This window comes from Culex quinquefasciatus, chromosome 1, assembly GCF_015732765.1.
Source record: "Culex quinquefasciatus strain JHB chromosome 1, VPISU_Cqui_1.0_pri_paternal, whole genome shotgun sequence".
Taxonomy (NCBI): Eukaryota; Metazoa; Arthropoda; class Insecta; order Diptera; family Culicidae; genus Culex; species Culex quinquefasciatus.
Window position 1 is genome coordinate 18,146,006 of NC_051861.1, and position 24,287 is coordinate 18,170,292.

Sequence of the window (24,287 nt, forward strand, 5' to 3'; positions counted from 1 at the left end):
AAATGGATAACACGTCACAAAATGCGTTTTTTCAGCTGGTTAAAACATTTAATCAAAACAGAAATCTTTTTCAAAATGAGTATTTTATTTATCATATTGTATTGTATTTTAATAACTATAACACAACAAAATCACATCTCGGCAATGCCGGCCGGATCGCACTAACACAAAAAAAATCAACAGCAATTTCCTTGCTTTGCCGCATCGCCTCTTGCTGTTCCTCCGTCACTGGTCAATGGCCACCGGATTTTCCTCCGAGCCCTTTTTGGACACTGTGCGCGCTCGAAACTTGACCAAAATTCGATCCACTGCGGTCTTGATACTCTAGAACTCGATTTCCTGAAAAAATAAAGAAAAACTTTTTAGCTAAGCATTTTTTTTATTATAATGAAAATTCTTACCGTGTTAAAAACAATTCCTCATGAAGTTTGTTTGTTAAATCTTAATTTTAGCAAATTTAAATTTTTTGGCCTTGAGACGAGCTCCGCAAGTGCCTTTCTCCTTCTCGCCATCTTGCTTAATGAATTTCCGAGAAAAACTGCCCACTTGACTTTCAAATTCAAAACATACAGTTTTAACGTGGTTTCCACTTCACTATCATGGGAAAAGACTGATGGGGCCAATCCAAGAGAAATTCACTTGAATCCAATGTGAATACCATGCGATAAAAGAATGAAAAGGTTTTGGGTAGCAATCAGCTGGTTTCACATGATCATCACGTCCATGTGACATGTAAATCATGTTAGGATCAAAGGAAAAGCATGCTAAATTACCGTGTTTACATTTCGAGCATCTCACGTGAAAAAACATTTGAATTTGCTATGTCAGTTTCTTTCAGTGTACGATTGGTTTGCGGTTTGAGCAGTTTCAGCCGATTTACGTCGCGGGAAGGTGTACAACCAGCTGCAACGCCACCTATCCGGGGTTGTGCAACTTGAACGAAGTTGTTGTTCCTAGACTGTTATTGTTTTGGTAAACAAAAGATAAAGTAAATAAACATTTGAATGTTTTAAACTTGATTCGGAACAAACTTATCGCCTTCGCAGCATTTCATGATCAAAGTCAGTGAAACATACTACTGTTGAGTGTTTATGTTTAACCTCAATACAAATAAACATCATCAACAAAACAAAAGAGTATCATGATTCTGAGTATAAAAGTCCATTGGCTTTAACGGGAACGATCAGTTAATCACCAAAATGGTTCGTGTAGTGATAGGTCAGATTGTGAATCCATATATTATATTTTACTTGACTAAAAAATCCAATAGTTTTAGTTGCAGGCTTCTTTAGTCTATCCAGTCAACAGACTAACTACTGTGACCCAAAGTTGTGCCCATCTGGTGAACCTCACATCGCGTGCAACGGATTGAACAAGCTGTCCACCACGTGCGGCCCCGGAGCCCAGGAAGTCAATCTCGCCCCTTTCCAAGACCTAATCTTGGATCTTCACAACCAGCTTCGCAACAGGGTCGCACTGGGATTGCAAAACTACACCCGCTATGCGTTCTTTCCTCAGGCCGTTCGGATGCCAACACTGGTTCGTTTGACGTAACGTGCGGGGTGCGTTTAGTGGTTCAACCTTTTTTTTTTATTTCCAGCAATGGGACACAGAACTGGCCACGGTCGCTGCAACCAACGCCAGGCGATGCATTTACGGGCATGACGAGTGTAGGTCAACAGTGCGATATCCGTACGCCGGGCAAAATATCGGATTGTTTTCATACTACGCACTAACCTTCACCGTTACCGAACTGATTACGGACTTTATTTACGATTGGTACTCGGAATACACCCTCACGACGCCAGCCTTTTTGGCCAAGTACCCTAGGGGATATACTGGGTAAGATATACTTGAAGTTGAAAAAGGGTGCGTTTAGTAACTCTTAGTTTACCATTCAATGTTTAGCCCAGACATTGGCCACTTCACGCAGATCGTCTCGGATCGGACCAACCGCATCGGATGTTCGTTAGTCACCTTTTACGATTCCACCTGGATCAACCAGTACTTTGTGTGCAACTACGCCCTGATTAACCTAATCGGTCAAACGGTGTATGTGGCGGGAACAGCCTGCTCCAAGTGTACCACGGGTTGTAGCGTAAAGTACCCAGGACTTTGCAACACAAATGAAGTAGTTATCGCTAAACCATAAGATCGTAACTAATTTTAAAATTTAAGTCACAGCTGCACGTAGCTCAACTCTTTCTCAAACCAAAATCCCCACGCCTGAAAACAATCGCGATAGTCTGAAAAGTTTTGGCGTCCAGCTTTGTGTTGCCTGTCGCAGCTTTTAGCTTTTCTTTTTAAACTTCAAATGACGAGTTTTACGGAGGAACTTAAGCAGGATGGTTCAATCGTGACAACTTAAATGTCCATAACGAATCGTGAGCTAGCAGATGGATTTTAATTTTTCTTAAAACATGCCATCCATCTGGAACGATTTCCACGGGGATGGCGGGCAAAATGTTACTTAGAACTGGTTGTCTAAAAGACTACTGAAAAATAAACTTAGATTTTTAATCTAGATTGGAGGTGAAAAATAAGGAAATACAATATTTTTCAAACAGTTCAGATCTAATTTTTGAGAAAATGAAATCAAGTTCATTGTTCTCTGTTGTACTGTTATGTTTGTCAACCTGGTCACATTATCAATTTGTAATTAGTGATTTTTGTTATGCACGTGTTCAGTACACCCAATACGTCCCTTTTGTAAAAAAAAACTTCCAACAGTGTTCCCAGCGAATGGCCACATGCAGCAGGACAGGATTTATTCTCTATTCCGAAGAATTCTTTCGTACCACCCAATTTTCCATTATCATTCCAAGCGCTGAGCTTTTCCATTGCTTATCGAGGACGATCCGACGATGAAGGAGGTGCAAAGGTTCGCGGAAGAAAACTTTGTCACGCCAGGATTGCGGAAAATTCCCGCGAGGAAAAGCGCTGGGAGGGTTGGGCAGCTCGAAACTTGCAAACAATAGAACAATTCTAAGCGAAATTCGCTGCGAGAGTTTAATTTAATTTAAAATTATCTTCATCCCGGTTTTCCTCCCACTTTTGGCTGGAAATTGCATGTCGCTCTTTTGTGAGTTTTGTTTTGCGAAATTTTCCCGAAAAGAATGTCGGTTTTGTTTTCTCACTTTCTTTGGAAGGGAAAGTTTCGGCCACCCTACTCCAACCCCCCGGTGCGAACTTATCGGACGGGAACGAGTTTTTATCGATGACAGTGACATGGTGGAAAACTTTAAACTTTTCCGACTATAGTTGGGCAGACAACGGTGGTTTTGACCTCGGCCGGAAGATCTGACTAGGAGAAGACAATTGCAAAGTTGCACTTTTTGAGAGCGAAACCATGAAAATGAGGTTTATTGTGCTTGCTATAAAACAAAAAAATCGCAATCAAGACAACGAGTGTTACACTGCTTTTTGGTAATGAGACAGATAAGATTAAAATGGCATGATCTATAAAGATTAGTTATATAAAGAAAAAAACTGTAAAAGTATACCTATAGGAATATCAATGTAGTAAAATTTATTATAGCAACTTTGACAGTTAAAATCAACCACCCAGATTTTAACCATAATGGCGTAAAATACCACTACATTACCACACACTTCGAAAAAATCGTGTAATATTCCGTCTCATTTGATGCACATAACTGGAGCGTCAAATAAGACTTAAAATTACATCAGATTTTAAAATTACATGCCTCAACCGACAGGGCATATTGAATGTAAAATTACAGCAGACGCAATTTTGTTGGATACTTTCTTGTTGGATTTCTGGACCATTCTTATTGGGATAAATAAAAACGACACGTTTTAAGTTTTCATACATTTTTTTTCTTTATTTGCACTTATCTATCACACTTTTTCTTGTCACTTTTAATTCACTATCATTATTTTTCTTTTTTGGTCTGCTCCTTTCAATACATTTTTTATTTGATTCTTCCATCCACTTCCGAGGAAATGATCATCTTTGGTTTTGCGCACCTGTGTTGACCGCAGAACTGGAAGATTCCGGTCCTGATCCGCAACTGGATCCGTGCTAAGGAATCCGGTCCTGGCCACCTCGCATTTTCCGGTCGAACTCTCCTCACTTGTGTCTCCTCCTGACGACAAGTATACCTTCCGGGAAACCTTTTCCGGGAACGCAGAGCACCTTTTGACAGCTGTATCTTGGACCGGAGAGTGGTTGCGGGGATAATAATTGTTCCAAAGCCCCAGCAGCTTCAATCCGAATCCATTAAGATTATTTCCCAAACTAAAATGAAAAAAAAAAAAAACAAACAAAAATATGATGGTGTACATTACATTTGATGGCATGAAGATAAAACTTACCTCCTCAGGAAATTTTGTTGTAATTTTCAAGTAATTTTTCTTCATTTTTTGCTGATTGCGGACAGTTCCAACAAGGTAAAATTAAAGCTGCCGCGACAACAATATTTTGCAATGCGCAACTTCAAATATGGCTGACGTTTGTGATGAGTCTCTACACTGCAAAATATTTCCACGTGGAGTTCGGTTAAATGTAACACAAAATTACATAAAAAAACACGCTCTAGCTATGTGCATCACAATTGACTGAAAATTGGGTAGTAAATAATTGAATCTTACGTTTTCTTTAATGTAAAATTGATTTTCGTTATATTCACGATAAGTTTGGGAAGCTACGTCGAAACAGTCATAATATTACATCAAATTTTTGATTACATGATTTTAATTTGCGTTAAAATCATGATTACGTTGAATGTAATATTAATATTTTTTTGGTGTGCAATTTTACCTAATTTGGTGCAAATAATTACTACAACTCCGTGAACAGTCATTGAGAGCAAAGCTCAACCTTGCAAACAACTTTTACATCCCCATTTCAGATTACTCATCAAAATCCACTTATCAGAAGTCGCTTACAGTTTCTTCGTCCTGTAAGAGGACTTATCTAGCTTTCCAAAGCGCGATGGTGTCAATTAATCTCAACCCAAAAAACTTTCCCTCTGTGGTGAAAATAACCATTCCGAATCGATGATGGTTCCGACGACAGTGTTTTTAATGACCGAGCGGAAACTTTCTCGTTGTGCGTCCTATCATAATCCTCCCGAACAACGAAAGACGGAGTTTTGGGGTTAGGTCATATGGAATGGTTACATTTCAACAAGTTCAACCCCTTTCCCCGCTCGATCCTAGCAGGCCAAAATGTCACCACTTCGGGGTGCTGAAGAGAGCGTGTGTGTGCGATTGAAAGGATTAGCAAGCTTGCTTTGATTGCCATAAATCACGTGCGGAAATTATTTTCCGAAAAGTTTATTTAATTTAGCAGTTTTTTCATCTCTCGGAATGATTTTCCCCACCCTCATGGTGGGGGTCTCCGCAGCTTTGATTTATTCTGTACAGTTTTTCAGTTTTCTATTTAACCCATACCATACACACAAAACTTGCCTACACGTGCTCATTTAGCCATAAAAAATGAATTATTGACGTTAATAAGGGGGAGGACGGCGCACATACGTCGTTTTGGCGTACACTTTTTCCGCCATGAAATGGAACGATTTTTATCGTCAAGTGCTCTCGAACGAACTCTCGGGCGAATTCTAATCTATTTTAATGAATTATGAAAATTTATAGCGAAAGAATTTGGGTCGTCCTAGCGGCGATGCGAGTGCGAGGAATTCATGTGGGATTTTGGCGAGTGTGCTCCGAAGGTTTCCGGGTATTCAGGAATGAGGAAAAAGGGTTAAGAAATTTTATTTTAATTTCAATTTTCCAAGTGTGTCAGCACAAGTGATTTAATATTCATGGAATTAAACACGCGCTGGTGAGTGACGAGAACAAGTGTTTGACTTCTTGTTGGTAATCATTTTAAATTTTAAAAACCATTTTAATTTAGAAAAATTAATTCAACTATAAGAAATATGAATTTGTATCACCCCTGCCCTCTAGAAATTAAAATTTTTGATTGCTTCAATTTTTTAACTATCGAACTTGGCCTTTCCATTAAAAAATAGTGTCAAGTTGACACAATTCCGAAGAATACGTAATTGTTTCAACAGTTTTTACGTAAATCATTTTGTTTTTAACCAAACATAACAAACACGACGAACGCTAACCATATTTAGACAATTGGCAGGATATTTGTCACCGTTATACAGCAAAAGCCTCGATTTGGAATTAAGTAGATCTGGAGTGGATTATAATCAGTCTCCCACGGGCTATATAAAATTGAATACAACTGAGGCAAAAATCGTCAGTTTAGCGAAGCGAATCCACGATGCATCTACTGACAATAGGTGAGCCCGTAATAGAGGTGTTTTGACTATCATGAGGAACACTTGGGTTGAGTTGTTCGAGAAATTTCATTATCATCTGTTTCGTTTATCTAAAAAGTCAAGCCAAATTAATAAAATTCCACATTACTAGCCGTCAAAGAACTTCAGACCGACGAAACTTTATAACATACTATTCTCTTATTTCTTACAGTCTCCGCCCTGGTCTGCATTGGTCTATCCACCCAGCAGTCCAACTACTGCAGCCCGAGCCTTTGCTCCAATGGAGGCCCCCACATCGCGTGCAACGGACTGACCAAGCTGTCCGCCTCGTGTGGTTCCGGATCTCAGGAATTCTCACTAACCACCGTCAATCAGGCTCTCATCGTGGACCTGCACAATAAACTTCGCAGCACGATCGCTTCCGGCAAGCAAAGTTACAAAACAAATGCATTCTATCCACAAGCATCGAGGATGGCAACACTGGTGAGAGGCGATTTTTGACGTTTGGTGGGCGTTTAGTAATTATTGTGTTTGTTTGTAGCAATGGGACCAAGAGTTAGCGAATATTGCTGCTGCCAACGCGAGACGGTGCGTCTACGGACACGACCGTTGCCGGAACACGGTGAAATTCCCGTATGCTGGACAAAATATCGCCATGAAGTGGTACTATGGAATGACTTTTGGCGTGAACGAGTTAATCACCGGTTTTGTCAACGATTGGTATTCAGAGTTCAAGGACGCTAACCCCAGCGTTATCGCCAAATATCCAAGTTCGTGGACTGGGTCAGTATAGGCAAGTTTACATCCCAATGTTTATGATGCTAATTCTGGCTACTCTTTAAGACCCCAAATCGGACACTTTACGCAGATCGTTTCCGATCGAACCACGCGGGTTGGGTGCGCCATGGTGCGTTTCAAGGAGGGTCAGTACACGAAGGACTATATAGTATGCAATTACGCGCTCACAAATATCATCAACCAACCGGTTTATGTCGCAGGAACGGCCTGTTCCAAATGTACGACGGGTTGCAATTCCAAATATCCAGGATTGTGTAACCAAAACGAGAACATTGTAGCTAAGCCGTAAGAGTAATAAAACTAATTCGAACCATTCAAATGTATATTCAATAATTAATCAATCCCAATACTTTGGCTCGATGCCCTCCTCCACGTTGCATAGTCCGGGATAATTCTCGTTGCATCCGGTCATGCATCCGGAGCACGCAGCTCCACCCACATAAACCGGCTCCTCCCGTATATTAGTGATAGCATAGTTGCAAACAAACAACCACTGGGTCGTGAACGCCTGCTGGAAGCTAACCAACGAGCATCCCACGTGAGTTGCCCTGTCCGCCGCAATCTGCGTAAAATGGCCAACTCTCGGTCTGAAAATAACTTGTTTTTAAACACAACCTAAAACCAAGCATAGTCAAGCTCACCCTCCCTTCTGCACATTATAGCTCTCCAGCTGTCCCATCTCGACGTCCTCATACTCGGCGAACCAGTCCGAGATGACCAACATCACCAGTTCGGCATCGGTTCTCGCCCGGCCAAAGTTTCCGATCAGCGCAATGTTCTGCCCGGCCAGCGGGAACCGATCGGTACTTCGGCACGTGTCGTACTCCAACTTACAGCGCCGAGCGTTGGCCGCCGCAACGCTGGCCAGTTCCGCATCCCATTGCTGAAAGTACCTCCAAATAGTGAACCACTAAACGCACCCTTTCAAAAAACAAAACAAACCGACCATGGTTGCCATCCTTGCAGCCGGCGGGAGTCGCCCATTGCTGGAAGAAGTGACTCGTCCACTAGCAACACGGCTGCGGAAGGTGTTGTGCAGGGCCAAGATCATGGCCTGCTTGTGGGAGTCCAGCGGGATTTCGCGCGCTGACGCTCCACAGCTCGGTGCCAGCTGGGTTAGGCCGTTGCAGGCAATGTGGCGCCCTTTGCCGCGGCACAACTTTCGATCGCAGTAGTTGGTCGCTTGGACCGCAATGCCCAGAACGGTCCAAAGTAGTACTGCTTGGGGAAAAAGTGCTGGTCATCGTTTAAGCCTGGTTGTCTGACTTACCTGGTAACAGATTCATGACGATGGTATACCTCGAACTAAACATACTTCAGAGCAAGCAATTAGCTATATATAATAAAACTTATGTTTTGCTTTAAATCTACAGGTGTTTCTCGAACAGATTGCTTCATGCAAATGTTTACGTCAATTTAATTAGAAAAATGAAAATACGGAGACGTATCCCTATTTCTCATTTTATTGGGCACGGTACCTGCTAATTTGAAGGTTTTGGTGCGCTCTTTCGATTAAATTTTGGCCCGAAACCCGGATCTCAATGCCTGATTTTTGAGAACTCTTTTTCTAAAATACTAGTAAATATTGTGGAATATTTCATGGACGATCCCTTTGATCAGTATCCATTGCATTTAAAAGCGTTTGGGAGGTGTTGTGAAACCACAAAGTAACCAAAAGTATCGTGAGTCTCCATTTACAGTCATGCCTCGGTTTAGCACCGCATATGGGGGATGCAAAACCGAGGCGTGCATAACCGAGGCACAGAGCTTATGGGATTTTGGCTATATGGGAGACATTGGCTTTAATCGTACGAAAAATCATGCAAACATAAAAAAAATAATAGTGTTTTGAAATCGGGATTATGTCAGCTATCCATTAAAATTATTATTTCATGAAGAAACCAAAAATATATTGTTATTGCAATATGAGTATCAGATGATCAGGATTTTTTCATACATTTTGGATGTAATAACAACATTTTTAGAAAATACTCAAAATTTTCACAAAACTACATACGTCTTTTTTAAAAAAAAACTCCAAATTTAAATTTTTACAATATGGGTATCAAACGATCGGGATTTTTTCATACATTTCGAATGTAATAACAATGTTTTTTGAAAATACTCCAAATTTTCACAAAACCACGTATTTCCGAAAAAAATACTCAAAATTTCCGTTTTTACAATGTTGGTATCAAACGATCGGGATTTTTTCATACATTTGAAAGTAATAACAATATTTTTTGAAAATACTTCAAATTTTCTCAAAACTACGTATTTTTGAAAAAAATACTAAAAATTTCCGTTTTTACAACGTGGGTATCAAACGATCGGGATTTTTTCATACATTTCGAAAGTTATTAACAAAATGAAGATACTCAAAATTTTCACAAAACTACGTATTTTTGAAAAAAAATTATATTATTATTTGATACCCATATTGTAAAAACTAAAATTTTGAAAAGTTTTAACAAAAATACGTAGTTTTGTGAAAATTTTGAGTATTTTCAAAAAAATATTGTTATTACATTCGAAATGTATGAAAAAATCCCGATCTTTTGATACCCACATTGCAAAAAAGGATTTTGAGTATTTTATTCGAAAATACGTAGTTTTGTGAAAAATTAGAGTATTTTCTAAAATGTTGTTATTACATTCGAAATGTATGAAAAAATCCCAATCGTTTAATACCCATATTGAAAAAAAATAAATTTTGAGTATTTTATTCGAAGACACGTAGTTTTGTGAAAATTTTGAGTATTTTCTAAAAATGTTGTTATTACAATCGAAATGTATGAAAAAATCCCGATCGTTTGATACCCATATTGAAAAAAATGAAATTTTGAGTATTTTTTGCGAAAAAAATAGTTATGTGAAAATTTGGGGTATATTCTAAAAAATGTGTTATTATATCCGAAATGTGTAACAATATATTTTTTGATTCTTTAGAGAAAAAAAATGCATTTTCAAAATACGGGAAAAATACGTATTTTTGTGAAAATTTTCATGAAACAATAATTTTAATGGATAACTGACATCATCCCGATTCCAAAACACTATAATTTTTTGATGTTTGCATGATTTGAAAAAAAATCGAAAATACCCAGATGATATATTTTCTAAGTCACAGATATCGAGAAGGGACCTCCTAAGCTGCCTTTCCACAAAAAAATATTTTAGGTACATTTTTTTATGCAACATTTGAATGAAAAAAGTGTTTTAAAATGCATCATACACCTGTCCAGTTGTTTTGCAATCATTGATTTCCAAAATTTCTAAATACTGACGAAAACGTGGACGAAAATTTTATTTTTGCGAGAAAAAAAAAATTTGCGGTGCTGTACATTGTAATTTCATAAAAGTTAAAAATATTTTTAAACGAGTCCAAACATGTTAAATATGATTAGCAATGCAGAAAAAGGCATTTAAGATTGTTCTCAGTTGATTAGACTTCTATTCCTATTGAAATTTTGATATTTTTTTAGAAAAAATATTTGTTTGCTCCCTGATTTTTAGGACCTATTTTGAAGGGGGGGGGGCGACATAAACTTTGAAAAATATTTGCAACGGCCTAAACATCAAAACTTCAAAACATTTTTAAATCAACCCAAACATGCTAACAATTATTCTAAACGCAGGGGAATGCATTTTAAATTGATTTCAGCTGATTGCATTGAAATTTTGAAGATGCCTGAATAAATATTTTTTTGCCCTCTGACAAAAACTTTAAATAAAATTTATACCAGCCTAACGTGTTTTTATTTTAACTTAACAACAGGGATGGAATAATCGCAAAACAATCAATTTCGCTTGCGAACTTTCTTCACCCGCGAAAGATAAAGGAGTCAAATCACGCAAAAGAAAATCGCTCCCGAAATTCTCCAAAAAAAATCAATCTGTTGATGATTTTTTGTTAATTTCCTTGTCAGCACCACTCAAAAATATTTATTTCACTTTGTTTACACACATTGCCCATCTACAAAATGTTACAGTTCATTTTTCGACGTGTGACGTTCCACTTCCAAGTGTAGTAGTGAAAAAGATGTTCCGCTGAATAATCAAGATGATGATTTTTTTAGATTCTTTTTACCGATTTTTCGTGCGCGAGAGGGGAGAGCCATGCTCCCTTCGGATTTTTTCTCTTGATGGAAAGTTTTTCTTTTGATGATGATTATTCCATCGCTGACTTAACAGGGTTACTTTTTAGAGTGCATCAATGTTTTATAAAATTGTAAAAAAACGAAGTTGACTTTATAGCTGTCGGCCATGATGGAACGTTGTAGAGTAGACAAAAACATAAATTGTTTTATAACATAAGCGGTTTACATGTATTTTCAGGAGTTACCAGATACTCACGAGAAAGTTTTTGACCTTGTGCCTAGTTTTTTTTTTTGTAGTTTCGACCCCTAAAATTGAATTGTGCACTTTTTGAAAGTATTTTTGTACGTTTGTTGTGGCTCGTGCATTGCTCTAATTTTGCGCGTTTTTCTTCCAACAAAAGACACGCAAAGCAGCTCTATCGGTGGCAGAAAAGTGCAGAAAATCGTTTTCATTTTCCCACTCCGCGACCCACCCGCGCCGTATTAAGATAGATGATACTCATTTAAATGATAGATATTTCTCGTTTTCTATATGATTCTCGTGTGTATGTAGCCATAAATTTCGCCTTCGTTCATTTCGTCCTTGCTGTAGTGCTGAAAAGGAGCTATCTCTTTTTTTTTTCTTTTCTTTTTTTGCACCACTGTCATCATTTGGCGCGCGCGAGCTGCATGCTTTTTTGGAATTTGAATATGAAATTGTTGTTTTTTTTTCAGCCAAAAGAAAACATATTCGATAAAGATTTTACCAAGGTTTTATTACATGTATCGTGACAGTGATTTAGCAATGATGCCACACAAGACTGTCCTATACGCTACTGTGCGGGGTTGATACACATTACGATATGGCTCATTCGTTTTGCAACGTTTCGTGACTTGATTGAGCGATCAATTACAGTTGATTTAAGTTTTTTTTGATTCCAGATTTGTGTGAAAGAGTAACCATAACAATTCTAAATTTTACCAGATAGTGAAGAATTAAACAAAGGTAAATGAATTGATGGATTAAATCTTAGTTAGTGTGTTGGTCTAGCGCACATCACTCTTTTCATTCTCTCATAGTTTTTCAAAAAACCTGTCGTGGGATTTTAGCACTTTGATGGTGGTTCCAAATTTCACGAACTCTTGTTCACGATTTCGGAAACGCGCTCTCACGCTCACACGATGCAAACTGTCAAGTTAGCTTATGATCTGTGGTAAGAAATTTTCTTTTAAATCATGTAAAAAATAGTCTTTTGAAAAATTATTGTACGTTCAGTCTATGATCTAACTGGAAAAAAAGTTCCTGGATTGTAGGTAGGCAATAAAGATGCATAAAAAAATGATCACAAAGAGCCTCCTGTTTGAATGTCTGATTGCGTGATTAAACACACCGCTGAAGCTTGTACCGTTCGTTCGCCACGTTGCTATCCAGTTCTAAACTTTGTCTCAGCTTCGTTATCGGACTGAGACCTAGAAAAATATATATATATTATATATATCTTTAAAAAAATCACCCTTGATCTAACACTGTCATTGGGGTTCACCTTGCTAAATCTGTCGTAGTTTTGGGCACGAAGCTCTTTCCACACATAATTTTCACTGCATGGATGAATACTTGTTGCATTGTAGATTTGAATGGGATTTTCCTCAGTGCTAACGGTTGACTCCCAGCTTCGAAATAAGCAAAAGTTCAGCGTCGTCTTGCGATTGTTTTAAAATCAAAATATTGACACCACATTTGTTATTTGTTGTTGTTCACACGTACGCACATTTCCCATTAACACATTCATGTAATTATATTGATGATTATATTTTATTTGATTTATCTTATTTTTGTTAATCAGTTTTATCAATGTTATTCATATTCACGTAAGATTGACAAGATTTTCCACGATGCATAGAGATCTTTTTTTGATAATTCAATTTTTATATTTATAAATATGACATGTTCCGAAGAATTATTGTCGTTTTATTTTAGATGCTTTGTATTGTGTGGCAAAATTTAACAGTGCACTGCGGGTTGTATTTCAAAAAACGAACTTTTGCCACATGCAACGGAAAAGTACAAACCAGCTATTGCATGTTGATTTGTATCGGAATTTCTGGTACGATCAGACAGTGATGTAACTATTTCAACACGTCCAGGAACAAGCCTCGAGCTGGATGATATAGTCCGTCATCGACTGATCGTGTGCCTGAACGCACCGATGAAACTTGTACCGTTCGGTCGCCACGTTGCTGTCCGGTTCCAAATTTTGACTCAGCTTCTTTGTAAGCGCCTCGAAAGATTGCTGGCAAGGATCTTCTGGGAAAAACACTTTGGTTGCGATTTTAAACAACTTTGGACCACACATTGCCAGCAACGCTGCAACTTTTCTTGTTTCCGGAACGTCGTGTAAAATGAAATATTGGTCCATTCGACTGAGGTACTCGGTGAAACTTTCACCGACCACAAAGGGTTCCAGATATCCGCAAGGCATCACTGTCCTGACAAGTTTTGTGCGTGGTTGAAACAGTACTGGTAGCCGTTCACCAGGACAAGAGGCCTTTTATGGGTTCTAGACGCCCACCTGCAAATGCATATATTGCGGTAAATTCTGAGGAAGAAAACAGAGATTTTAAAATCAATTTGCTTACTACTGTAAGAAATGAAACCGATGACAAAATTATCTCAACCACTCTTCCAATGCATTCCTCTATAACTCTTCAGCGACATCAGGCGCATCTCTTAACCTAATAACTGCGTTAGAGTATTTTTATTAGGGTGTAATATGGTTATATAGACAAAAATAAACTCGTCCAAATTTTAAAAACATATGCTGGAACCCAAACCTAATATGCTGTATAGTTTAGTTTCATTCACCAAGGAGCAATACTTATTTTTTATTCTTCATGATAAATTTCTTTATATGTATTTAAAATTTCCAAAAACAAAATTTCCCTTTTATACAGCTTTGATTTTTTTTGACTCTATCTTTCTGCAGATGTATTTACTACAAAGCAGTGGTTCTCAACCTTTATTGATCCCTTCCCAACTTGGCTGAATTTCAGGAGCAAAAATTCCCCCCTCTTTAATATCCAACTAATGGGTATCATTGCACAAATCCGTAGTAACAGTTCCATAGGGTGAATCTGCGTTTATAAAGAAGCAGTCTATCCCTTTTGCTCAAGTGACATGTCATGTCAAGTAAGAGGGGTATAGACTGCTTGTTTACAAACGCAGATTCGCCCTTTTGAACTGTTACTACGGAAATTTCATAATTTTGGTATCACTCGCAACAATTTACACATACTTGCAGCATTTTTAAAACGAATTTTCATTACCTGGTCATATTTAATGGCATGCAAAAGCTCACGAAAAATCTTTGCTAAATAATATTTTTATAAATGTTCCTGTACTTTGCAATATTGTAAATACTAAGAGTCTGCGATTGACTGAGCAGCGAGTCAGATGTTGGAGGCGGTCCTCACCAGCAGGATCGGCATATTTGCAGAAGTTAATGAATGCTGAGTCGCTACCTGCAAAGTTCTTTGTCATATTGGTCATGTAGAACATAACCACCTGCACCTTTTTTAAAATGTTTTTCATTACCAAAGCTTTCTAGCCGATTTAAAAAGTAAACAACACCGGTTAAGCTAATAGTGAAAACGTGATGTGCTCTAAAAAAAAATGTTTTCTTGGACAAATAATGTTGTATTAAGAAACATCACATTACAATAGAGTACAAACAAATTAGGGTGTTCATAAGAAAACTGCTACAAACGGTTTGAACTTATTAGATACAAAGCTGTAAATACATGTTTTCATGATTTTTTAATACTTGAAAATTATGCCAGGCCTTCTATTTTTTATGAGGTACAAATCTGTTTTTCATATCGCTATGTTAAGTCTTTTCAAAAATAACTGAGTGTATTTTATTAGACAATCTTTATTTTCCTTATAAAATTTGACAAAAATACCAAAATTATGAGAGTTTAATGAAATAAAATTAAAATAAATACTATAAAAAAAATTCCATCGAAAACAAACGGGGGGGGGGGGGCTGGCAAAATGTAACGTACTTTTTGAGGGGGGATTCGACCTTGCGTGACAAAGTGTGACATTAGGGTGTAATATCAAAATCGATTTTCCAGCACAGCACTTTTTCAGTTCCTTTTGGGGTTCTAAACAACTCCCCAAAGTTTGGGACCGATTGGTTTAGTCCTCACTTTGCGCAAAGCGATTCAATTTTCCATATAAATTTGTATGGAGAAAACCATTTTTTTGGATTTTGATATTTATCAAATCCACGTTTCATGCTATATCGAAACCGGACTCATATTCGGATGCTCTGGAATGTCCTCTACAACTTTCCCGAAGAGAGTATGGTGCTAATTTACTCCTGAAAGAAGATATAGCGTCCTCAAAACTCGTCTAAAACGTGATTTTCGAGCGAAAAACACGTTTTAGACGAGTTTTGAACACGCTGTATCTTTTTTTTAGGGACAAGCAAGCACCATACTCTCTTCGGGAAAGTTGTAGAGCACCTTCCGGAGCATCCGAATATGAATCCGGTTTTAGTTTTGCGTGAAACTTGGATTTTTAGAATATTAAAATTCAAAAAACATATTTTTCCCATACAAATTTATATGGAAAATTGAATCGTATTGCGCAAAGTGAGGACTAAACCAATCGGTCCCAAACTTTGGGGAGTTGTTTAGGACCCCAAAAGGAACTGAAAAAATGCTGTGCTCGCTAAATTTGAACAACTTTATTTTTTTTCCATACAACCATATTACACCCTAGTGTGACATACGGGGAAGGGGGATTAATTTTGGCCGATTTTTGCGTGACATACTTTATGGATGACGCCATCAGTTTTATTTTCTATCAATCACAGACAGAAATCATGACTGAGATTTCATTTAAAGAAAAAGACAAAAAAAACACATAAAATAATATCTATAATTGTATTTGATGCTCGATTTTTTGCAAATAATAGAATTTCTCTCAAAAAGATAAGGAGGAATTAATGTAAATAATGTTCGCAAAAAACGTATAAACACAAAACTTTACAAATATATTTTATCCAAAGCTTCCCAGTTTGGAAAATACCTAAACCTAACAAAACCAAAATAAAATTGACAGAAAATAAAAATATTTTCAAAAACTTCTCATTTTGAAAGGAAATGAAAATTAGTTTGATTTATTTAAAAAATGTAAGTAAAGCTGATTTTTGAAATTTATTAGAAAATATGCTCATTAGGGTGGTCCAAATCTGGACTTTTTTGGGGCTACCCCCTGAAATCAAAGATTGGCCCATCACTAGGCTAAAATCCAAATTTGAGCTCATTCTGACCACGGGAACCCCTCCCTCCAATCGCTTAAAGTTTGTATGGGAAAAATCGTCAAAATGTATGGAGAAAAGCAACTGTTTTACTTTTTACCTGTGGAAGGCGCCATAGTTATCCGATTCTTACCATTTCTCAAATGTAGAACCTTCATTATATTTAGAACAACTTTCCCGAAGACACCATATTTTTAGGATTTTTCCCGCGAAGTTATTAGCGCCCAAAACTGACCATTTTGCGCGGCCAGCTGTAAGGGCTACCTAACAACGATGTTTAATTCCAATTCGTACACGCACGTGCTCTCTCTCAGGTTCAAACTCTCTCACGAGTTTGCTTGCCTGCCTGTCTGCTTACCAACAAGCGCGCGCTGTTTCTCTGCTTGGACTTTTGTCGTCGTCGTCGTTTTCGTTTGCTATCCGCTGCGCTGCGTTCTTGGCATGTTTATTATAATTTTCAAGATATATTTCGATATTTATTTCGAGATATAAAATTAAATGTAATATGTGATTAACAATAGATATCATATTATCAGAGCGTGTGTGAGAGAATACAAATTTCGATACATTTGTTCCTCCATGAATTGTCATCTGTTATGTTATGTAATTGAAATTTATTTCTAGTTTTGGTATCATACCAAACTCAAGACTGGGATTTTAACTCTTCTAGAAAAAATATAAGACTTTTTTTTAACTTAGTCAAGTATAGATTTCAGGAAGAACAATACACTTAGACAATTAATCGATTTTGGGAACTGTTTTTTTCACTTTTTATACTATCAAACAAGCTTAAAAGAAAACATTTGAAGTTTTTTCGTAGCCCTATGATCACGATTATTTTTCATTCCATACAAAATATTTTAATCTGCCGAAAATATAAAAAAAACATCCTTACAACAAATTGCAGTATATTTTGCCTTTGACGATTATTAGAAGTTTACGATTCCGAAACATCCAAAAAACGCAACGATGTCTAAAAGAAAAGCCTCAAAAATAGAGATTGTTGAGCTAGCTAGTTTGAAATCTGTAATCAAATCGCCTTCGAATGGACAAGCAGTTGGTCGGATGATATTTAGAGTAAAAAAAAAACAAAATTTGTATTACCTGAAGATTTTTTAAAATAATTGAATCATTCTCTCTAATGAGCATATACGAACAACTGCTTGTAATGCTTGGAAAAACGAACAAATCCTGTTCATTTGCTTCATTTTTTTAAACGAGGCTAAGCCAAGGCCCGAGTTTTTTATTCAAATTATTTTTTTAGTGCACTTTTTTCAATTTTGGCATAATCTAAGAATTTATATGCTAAATATATCTCAAAACAAACCTGCTATTTTATTTGAAAATTATAATAAACATGCCAGGAACGCAGCGCAGCAGATAGCAAACGAAAACGACGACGACGACAAAAGTCCAAGCAGAGAAACAGCGCGCGCTTGTTGGTAAGCAGACAGGCAGGCAAGCAAACTCGTGAGAGAGTTTGAACCTGAGAGAGAGCACGTGCGTGTACGAATTGGAATTAAACATCGTTGTTAGGTAGCCCCTTACAGCTGGCCGCGCAAAAATGGTCAGTTTTGGGCGCTAATAACTTCGCGGGAAAAAATCCTAAAAATATGGTGTCTTCGGGAAAGTTGTTCTAAATATAATGAAGGTTCTACATTTGAGAAATGGTAAGGATCGGATAACTATGGCGCCTTCCACAGGTAAAAAGTAAAACAGTTGCTTTTCTCCATACATTTTGACGATTTTTCCCATACAAACTTTAAGCGATTGGAGGGAGGGGTTCCCGTGGTCAGAATGAGCTCAAATTTGGAATTTAGCCTAGTGATGGGCCAATCTTTGATTTCAGGAGGTAGCCCCAAAAAAGTCCAGATTTGGACCACCCTAATGCTCATGTTTAAAATAATGTGAAAATTCACAAAAATTCATTTATGAAATTCCATTTTTCAAAAATTGGTCATGTTTGAGAGAATGCAAATATTAATAAAAAATGATTGTATTATTCAGAACAATTTCACGGAGATTTTTATTCTTTTCAATAAACTTTTTTGAATTTTAGCAAAAAATACCTGCGAAGATGAAATCTAAAGAAATAAAAATTGTTGTTGTATCTTATCAAAGAAATTCACATATATTTCAAATATATTGTGAGCTTCAAAGGTTGTAAAATTACAAACAAACAAAAAAAGATGTATATTTTTTACAAAAACTCTTTGAATTTCTATTACATCGTCATTACCCCCAAAATGGCCAATTTCCCCCCAGGGGAAAATGGCTCAACTCCTCACCGGTTGAGAAACACTGCTCTAGAGTTAATTTAATATGCATTCGCAGCAAAGATGAGTTTTTTCCTTTACCTATTTTCAGCTAGAGTAAACAACAAGCCGTGGTTTTCTGTGTCCGTATATTTGTTCGATGATTGGATTTAAAACAACAACATCTTGAGTTGAGTGCATTGGGCACTGCTTTCGCAATGAAAAAAAAATGCTTTCAGAATTTTTAGGATTGGAATGAGAGACAATTTATTTCTGCACGGATGCTAGATAATTGAACATTTAAAGATTCATATAATAAAAATCTCTATAAGAAGTAAGAACATTGCATTATCATTACATTATCTAGTTAAAAATCAATGTTGATTTACTAGGCCTGAAACAGTATTAGCTACAAGAAATCAAATCTAGTACTTCCTTTTTGTTCGGAACACATCTAGTTTGACTTGTATCTATCTGGACTGGGTCACTATGAGGTACCACGTGTACAACGAACGCCGTAATTTAGACCACTGATCACTCTGACATTGCCCGAAATTGCACCCTACCATATCTGTCGACCACCAGGACCTGGTCGCCCAGCCTAGCAGCCTAGCCAATAGCCATCCGAACTCTCGCACCTCAAGAGCAACTCAAATCCAGACTCGATTATATGAAGGCACTAGCAAAATTTATCTTCTCTTTTTTTATTAAATATCTTTCTTATAATAATTACATTTGATTTACATAATAAGTGGTCAGCTGATGCTCTTCAGCATTAGTTTTCTTTTCGTGATTTTAACAGTGATTTTAACTTTAAAAGTACACTCAACCCCCCGTGGTTGGTCACTTTTTCGTTAGACACTTTTTAGTTTGGGCCCCGCTGGTTTGACAAAGTCAAACTAAAAAGTGACGAACTGTCACTTTTTACGCGGCGCTCATGCACACTATCAAAACAAACGTTTAGTAGTGTGTGTGAACTCCGTGTAAAAGGGGTGTCAAACTAAAAAGTGACCTCGTTCGTTTGACAACAGTTGGTGTCAAACCATCGGGGTTTGAGTGTATATGATTTATCATTTTTGTAACACTAGGTACAATGAGGAAAAAAATGTTAAGATTTAGAATTTTTAAATCCAAGATTGCAGAGAAAATGATGATCAAATATTTAAAAAATCATTTTTTAATTCAATTGGAAATTAACCATTCCAATTTGACTAAAATGGCGTCACAGAACCCGAATTTGGTGTAAAAAGTGAGAAAATAAAAAAAATACGAAAAAAAAGTTGTTTGTTCGTTTGTTGATTATCCGAAGTCCCATACAAACCTTTGGATAATCGAGTCTGGACTGTATATTTTTTTATCATACTAAGAAATAGCTTGATGAATAATCGTCAACTACAGAGGCACATTATATTTGGATATCATCATGAGGCCGTAACACCGACCTACAGTATGTAAAAAAAGTATTTACACCCCTTAGGTACTATGCACATTTTGTGATGAAACATGTAAAAATTTTAAAGTTTGACAGGAACCTAGTACTACGTTTTGTTCAGAAACTCATGCCAAACATTTTGCTACAAAAAGCTCATGAAAAGATGATTTCTATAAAAAGTTATATAACAAATACTATTACGAAAATAAAAAAGGTGCAAAAAAAGTTTGTACACCTTTCGAAAAATTTACATAAATAATGTTATTTGTTGACAAATCACCATAAATCTAGTCTCCCAACTCCAAACAGGCATCCTTGACTGATTAAAAAATGAATTTGGATTGAATATAAAGTTTACTAACTACTTAGTATAAAAGTTTATATAACTCTGGAAATTCTATATAAAACTTATCTAAACTTAATTTTGCAAACTTTTAATTCAAATAAATGTCAATATATTACCATAGAATTGCTAAATAAACATTTTGGAGTGGGTATAACACCGTTTTGGGGGTATTTGTATGGATAGAACAGATTTTTCATTGGAATTTCGTACCAACCCGGAATTACGTCGTCGGAAAATCCGCCGGCATCTGAACCGGTCCACAATTCACAAGTCAACCTTTGTGGCATCAGAAAGGGCATAAAATTTCCGATCTTTTGATATCCATACATCCAGGTTTTCTATAAAACCCACGTTTTTAAATACCTAAGCAAAAACGTTGTTATGGTTTCGTTTGAGGAACCTGCCAAAAATGCATGGAATTTCGTAATTTTTGTTCTCGTGGATCAAACTTACTTTTTGCCCAGGTATTTAAAAACGTAGGTTTTAAAGAAAACCTAGATGTATGGGTATCAAAAGATCGGAAATTTTATGCCCTTTCCGATGCCACTATTGATTGATAGGTACACGGAAAAAAATTCGCAGATTTTTTAAACAACTCTTTTTCACAAAAACTCAATTTCCCATAACACATATTTTTGATTTTCGAGCTTTTTTATATGTTTAAGAGGACAAAAACCCGCAACTTTTGAGCCATAGAGAAACATGGTCAAAAAATCTGTCACCGAGTTATGATTTTTTGAAAAAATAGAGATTTTTGGAAAAAATCAAAATGTTATGTAAAAACAAACTTGACGTAATTTTTATGTAAAATTGAATTTCCAATCGAAAAGTACTTTACAGTACTTTATAAAGGCCCTGTTTTCAAGATATAGCCACGCAAAACATTTGCAACCATTTCTAAAAATATTTTTTTTTAATGTTCAGAAAATTTTCTATAAAATTGTCTAAGAGATATTGAAGATTGGACCTCGGGTTGCTGAGAAAATTGATGTTTTATAAGTCTCATTTACAATGTCGATATTTCAGCAACTATTGGTCTGATTTTCAATGTTAAAAGATTCGTGAAATTTTAATATCTTTTCCAAAAAAATATTTTGAAACAAATTAAATCAAGACTACCATTTTAAATGAGCGCAATATTCAATGTTTGGCCCTTTTAAAATGTTAGTCTTGATTTAAAAATTTTGAAAATATTTTTTTGGAAAATTTTACGAATGTTTCATGTTTTAACATTGAAAAACGAACCATTAGTTGCTGAGATATCGACATTATAAAATGGTGGGTTACGTCAAATTTGTTTTTGCGTGTAATTTTGATTTTTTTTTTCCAAAAATCACTTTTTTTCAAAAATTCATGGCTCGGCGGCAGATTTTTGCGGGTTTTTGTCCCCTAAAAAATATATAAAAATCTCGAAAATAAAAAAAATACGTATTTCGGGAAATTGAATTAATGTGAAAAAAGTTGATTAAAAAATCGGCAATTTTTTTCCGTGTACCTATCTCAATAGTCCTCAACATTACCTACAACTTTGCCGAAGACACCAAATTGATCAGAAAATTCACTCAAAAGTTACAGCTGTTTGAATATTTACGTACCATTTTTGTATGGACAGCAACCGAAATTGTATGGAGACTTGTATGGGTGAGCCAATGACACTAAAAAGCTTATTTGGTTATAGGAAAGGCCCCCACAATGTTTGAGTTAAATAAAAACATAAAAATAGAGAGTTGGGAAGGGGTATATCTGTTATGTCAGAAAAATGTGTAATTTTACCTCTGAAAATGTGTAATTTTACCACTTTTCTGTTGTAAATTGCGGTAAAATTACATCATAAAAGAGGTAATCTTTAACATTCCAAAATTACACCTTCCAAATTTACAAAAAAAAAATACTGTGCATGGTTAGCATGTTTGCTTACCAATCCAAAGGACGGGAGATTGAACCCCGCCTCAGGCAAGTTTGATTATTCGTTCATATTCATCATTTCAAATGTCTATCTTCTTAACTTTCTCGATGGGAGCAGATGAGATTCAAACCCAGAAACCTTCGCTTACTAAGCGAACACCGTAACCAGTCAGCGACGGCCGCTCCTCAAGGGTTATTGTTTATTAATTTCTATTTATTTATATTTATTTTTTTATCATGTGGAATTTTGATAAAAGATTGTTACGTAAACAAACAGTCTATCCCCTTTGCTCTAGTGAAAGTTCAAGTTGAATTAGTTAGGGATAGGAGTGTGTCGCCCTTTTGAAGATTTACTACGGTGTTTCAAAATTGATAAACGATCTTGCTGTTGTAACATTTTTTGTAGCAAATCCACTAAAAAAAACCTCGATAAAAAAAATTCTCATGGGTGTTTCATTCCCGGTTAGCCATTTGGTGACCATATTGTTTAACAAAAAAAACATTAAAATCATAATTCAGAATGCATCAATCAAAAACTGATTATCTTTGTGGTAGTGAATCACTTATTGACTGTCAATGCTCCAATAATAAATGACACCTTCTAGAACCTCAAGAACAGCCCCATATAAACAGAAATGGATTAAAGACTTACTCCATTTTAATTCTCTGTAAAGCACCTAACTATAATTTAACATTTCACCCTTCCGACGTTCCTACTTGAACGATAGTTATCGTTAAATTGTGAAACAAATATTAATTTTAAACATGAATTTGCCATATGTCTCGGTAGTATATTGCAGTTAAATTTAAACCGAACCAATTATCGGGTTCAAACCACCCCTCCTCCAAATTTAAAACGTCAATTAGAGCAATTAACTTTAACATTTCATGTGTACCCATTAATTCGCTGCACTTCATCGCAATCTGCTTCCAAAAAGCGGGCCGATTCGTTGACATATGATAAAACTGTACTAATTTGGGCTAATCGGCGAGCATTAGAATAGCCGGAAAACTATCTGAAAAGGGCACACACACACATTACCGCACTTTATTATCCCTCGTATGAGCAGCCTCGAGGCTTTCCCTTTCACCATTCGGGATAGAAGCATCCCTTTTTCCCGAAATTACCAACCACCCGAACTGTGGATGGGAAGGTGAATGGTAGTTTTGGCAGCCACATTTAATGAATGGAATTCATTATAAAATCGCCTGGTGTGCCATATTGTGTGCCACGGAAAGTGCCATTCCGGGAGCAGGTTGCGGTTTCGAGTTGTTCCAATTTGGGATTGGTCCTTTTTGAGGCGACGCAATGTCCTCCGGGAACAGAAATAGGGTTCTTTAATTTAAATTTTGTGATTTTTCAAAGTATTTTAAAATGTATCTCAATAGTCAATCATCATTTTAAATTTCATCAAGAGTTTAACAAATAATTAAAATTTAAAAAAAACTCATGAGAACCCCATGCGTAATAGTCCTGAAAATACATTAACGTTAACATTCCAGCGTAGCAACATCGCAATAACGATTAAAATTATGAGCCAATGTTTCGGTACAAATGTGCGTTTTTTTTGTAAGGCTTTCTAATGATCCCGCACCAACTACTCAAAAGACCGTCGTCCATTCCCCTTCCAAGAGGAATAGCCAAATTTAGCAATAACAATAACTATCAAAAGAAGGTTGGCGCAACCTCCTCTGGGTGGTGATGGAAATTTCGGAGATGCACACGATCTCCCAGCGCCTGAGGTGGAGTGAAATTACCATAATTATTCAATTGAGATTCGCAACCCGTTCCGGCGATGGTTTCCGGTTCGAGGTCAGGTGGGGGGAACCAAATTTGAATTTTTGACCCGAAGTGAAGGTGGATTGCTTTTAATTAAAAACA

The 24,287-nt window shown here is 36.5% G+C and overlaps 3 protein-coding genes across 3 annotated transcripts; 2 read left to right on the forward strand and 1 right to left on the reverse strand.

The window, feature by feature from the left end:
• The first annotated feature begins 1,199 nt into the window (after nt 1-1,199).
• Nucleotides 1,200-3,830, forward strand: LOC6035424 (venom allergen 3 homolog). The gene is made up of 4 exons (XM_038250346.1): nt 1,200-1,218; nt 1,271-1,539; nt 1,601-1,842; nt 1,909-3,830. Exons 1-4 carry the CDS (start codon nt 1,200-1,202, stop codon nt 2,150-2,152), a joined length of 774 nt encoding a protein of 257 aa, XP_038106274.1. The 3' UTR covers nt 2,153-3,830.
• A 2,395-nt stretch (nt 3,831-6,225) lies between these two features.
• LOC6035423 (venom allergen 3 homolog) lies at nt 6,226-7,380 on the forward strand. The gene is made up of 4 exons (XM_001845563.2): nt 6,226-6,284; nt 6,475-6,746; nt 6,805-7,046; nt 7,107-7,380. Exons 1-4 carry the CDS (start codon nt 6,266-6,268, stop codon nt 7,348-7,350), a joined length of 777 nt encoding a protein of 258 aa, XP_001845615.2. The 5' UTR covers nt 6,226-6,265; the 3' UTR covers nt 7,351-7,380.
• Nucleotides 7,381-7,390: 10 nt separating this feature from the next.
• Nucleotides 7,391-8,348, reverse strand: LOC6035422 (antigen 5 like allergen Cul n 1). Its single transcript, XM_001845562.2, has 4 exons — nt 8,332-8,348; nt 8,008-8,279; nt 7,703-7,944; nt 7,391-7,648 (listed from the first exon to the last, which is right to left on the reverse strand). The coding sequence occupies exons 1-4, from the start codon at nt 8,345-8,347 to the stop codon at nt 7,399-7,401; spliced, it is 780 nt and encodes a 259-aa protein (XP_001845614.2). The 5' UTR covers nt 8,348; the 3' UTR covers nt 7,391-7,398.
• Between the last annotated feature and the right edge of the window lie 15,939 nt (nt 8,349-24,287).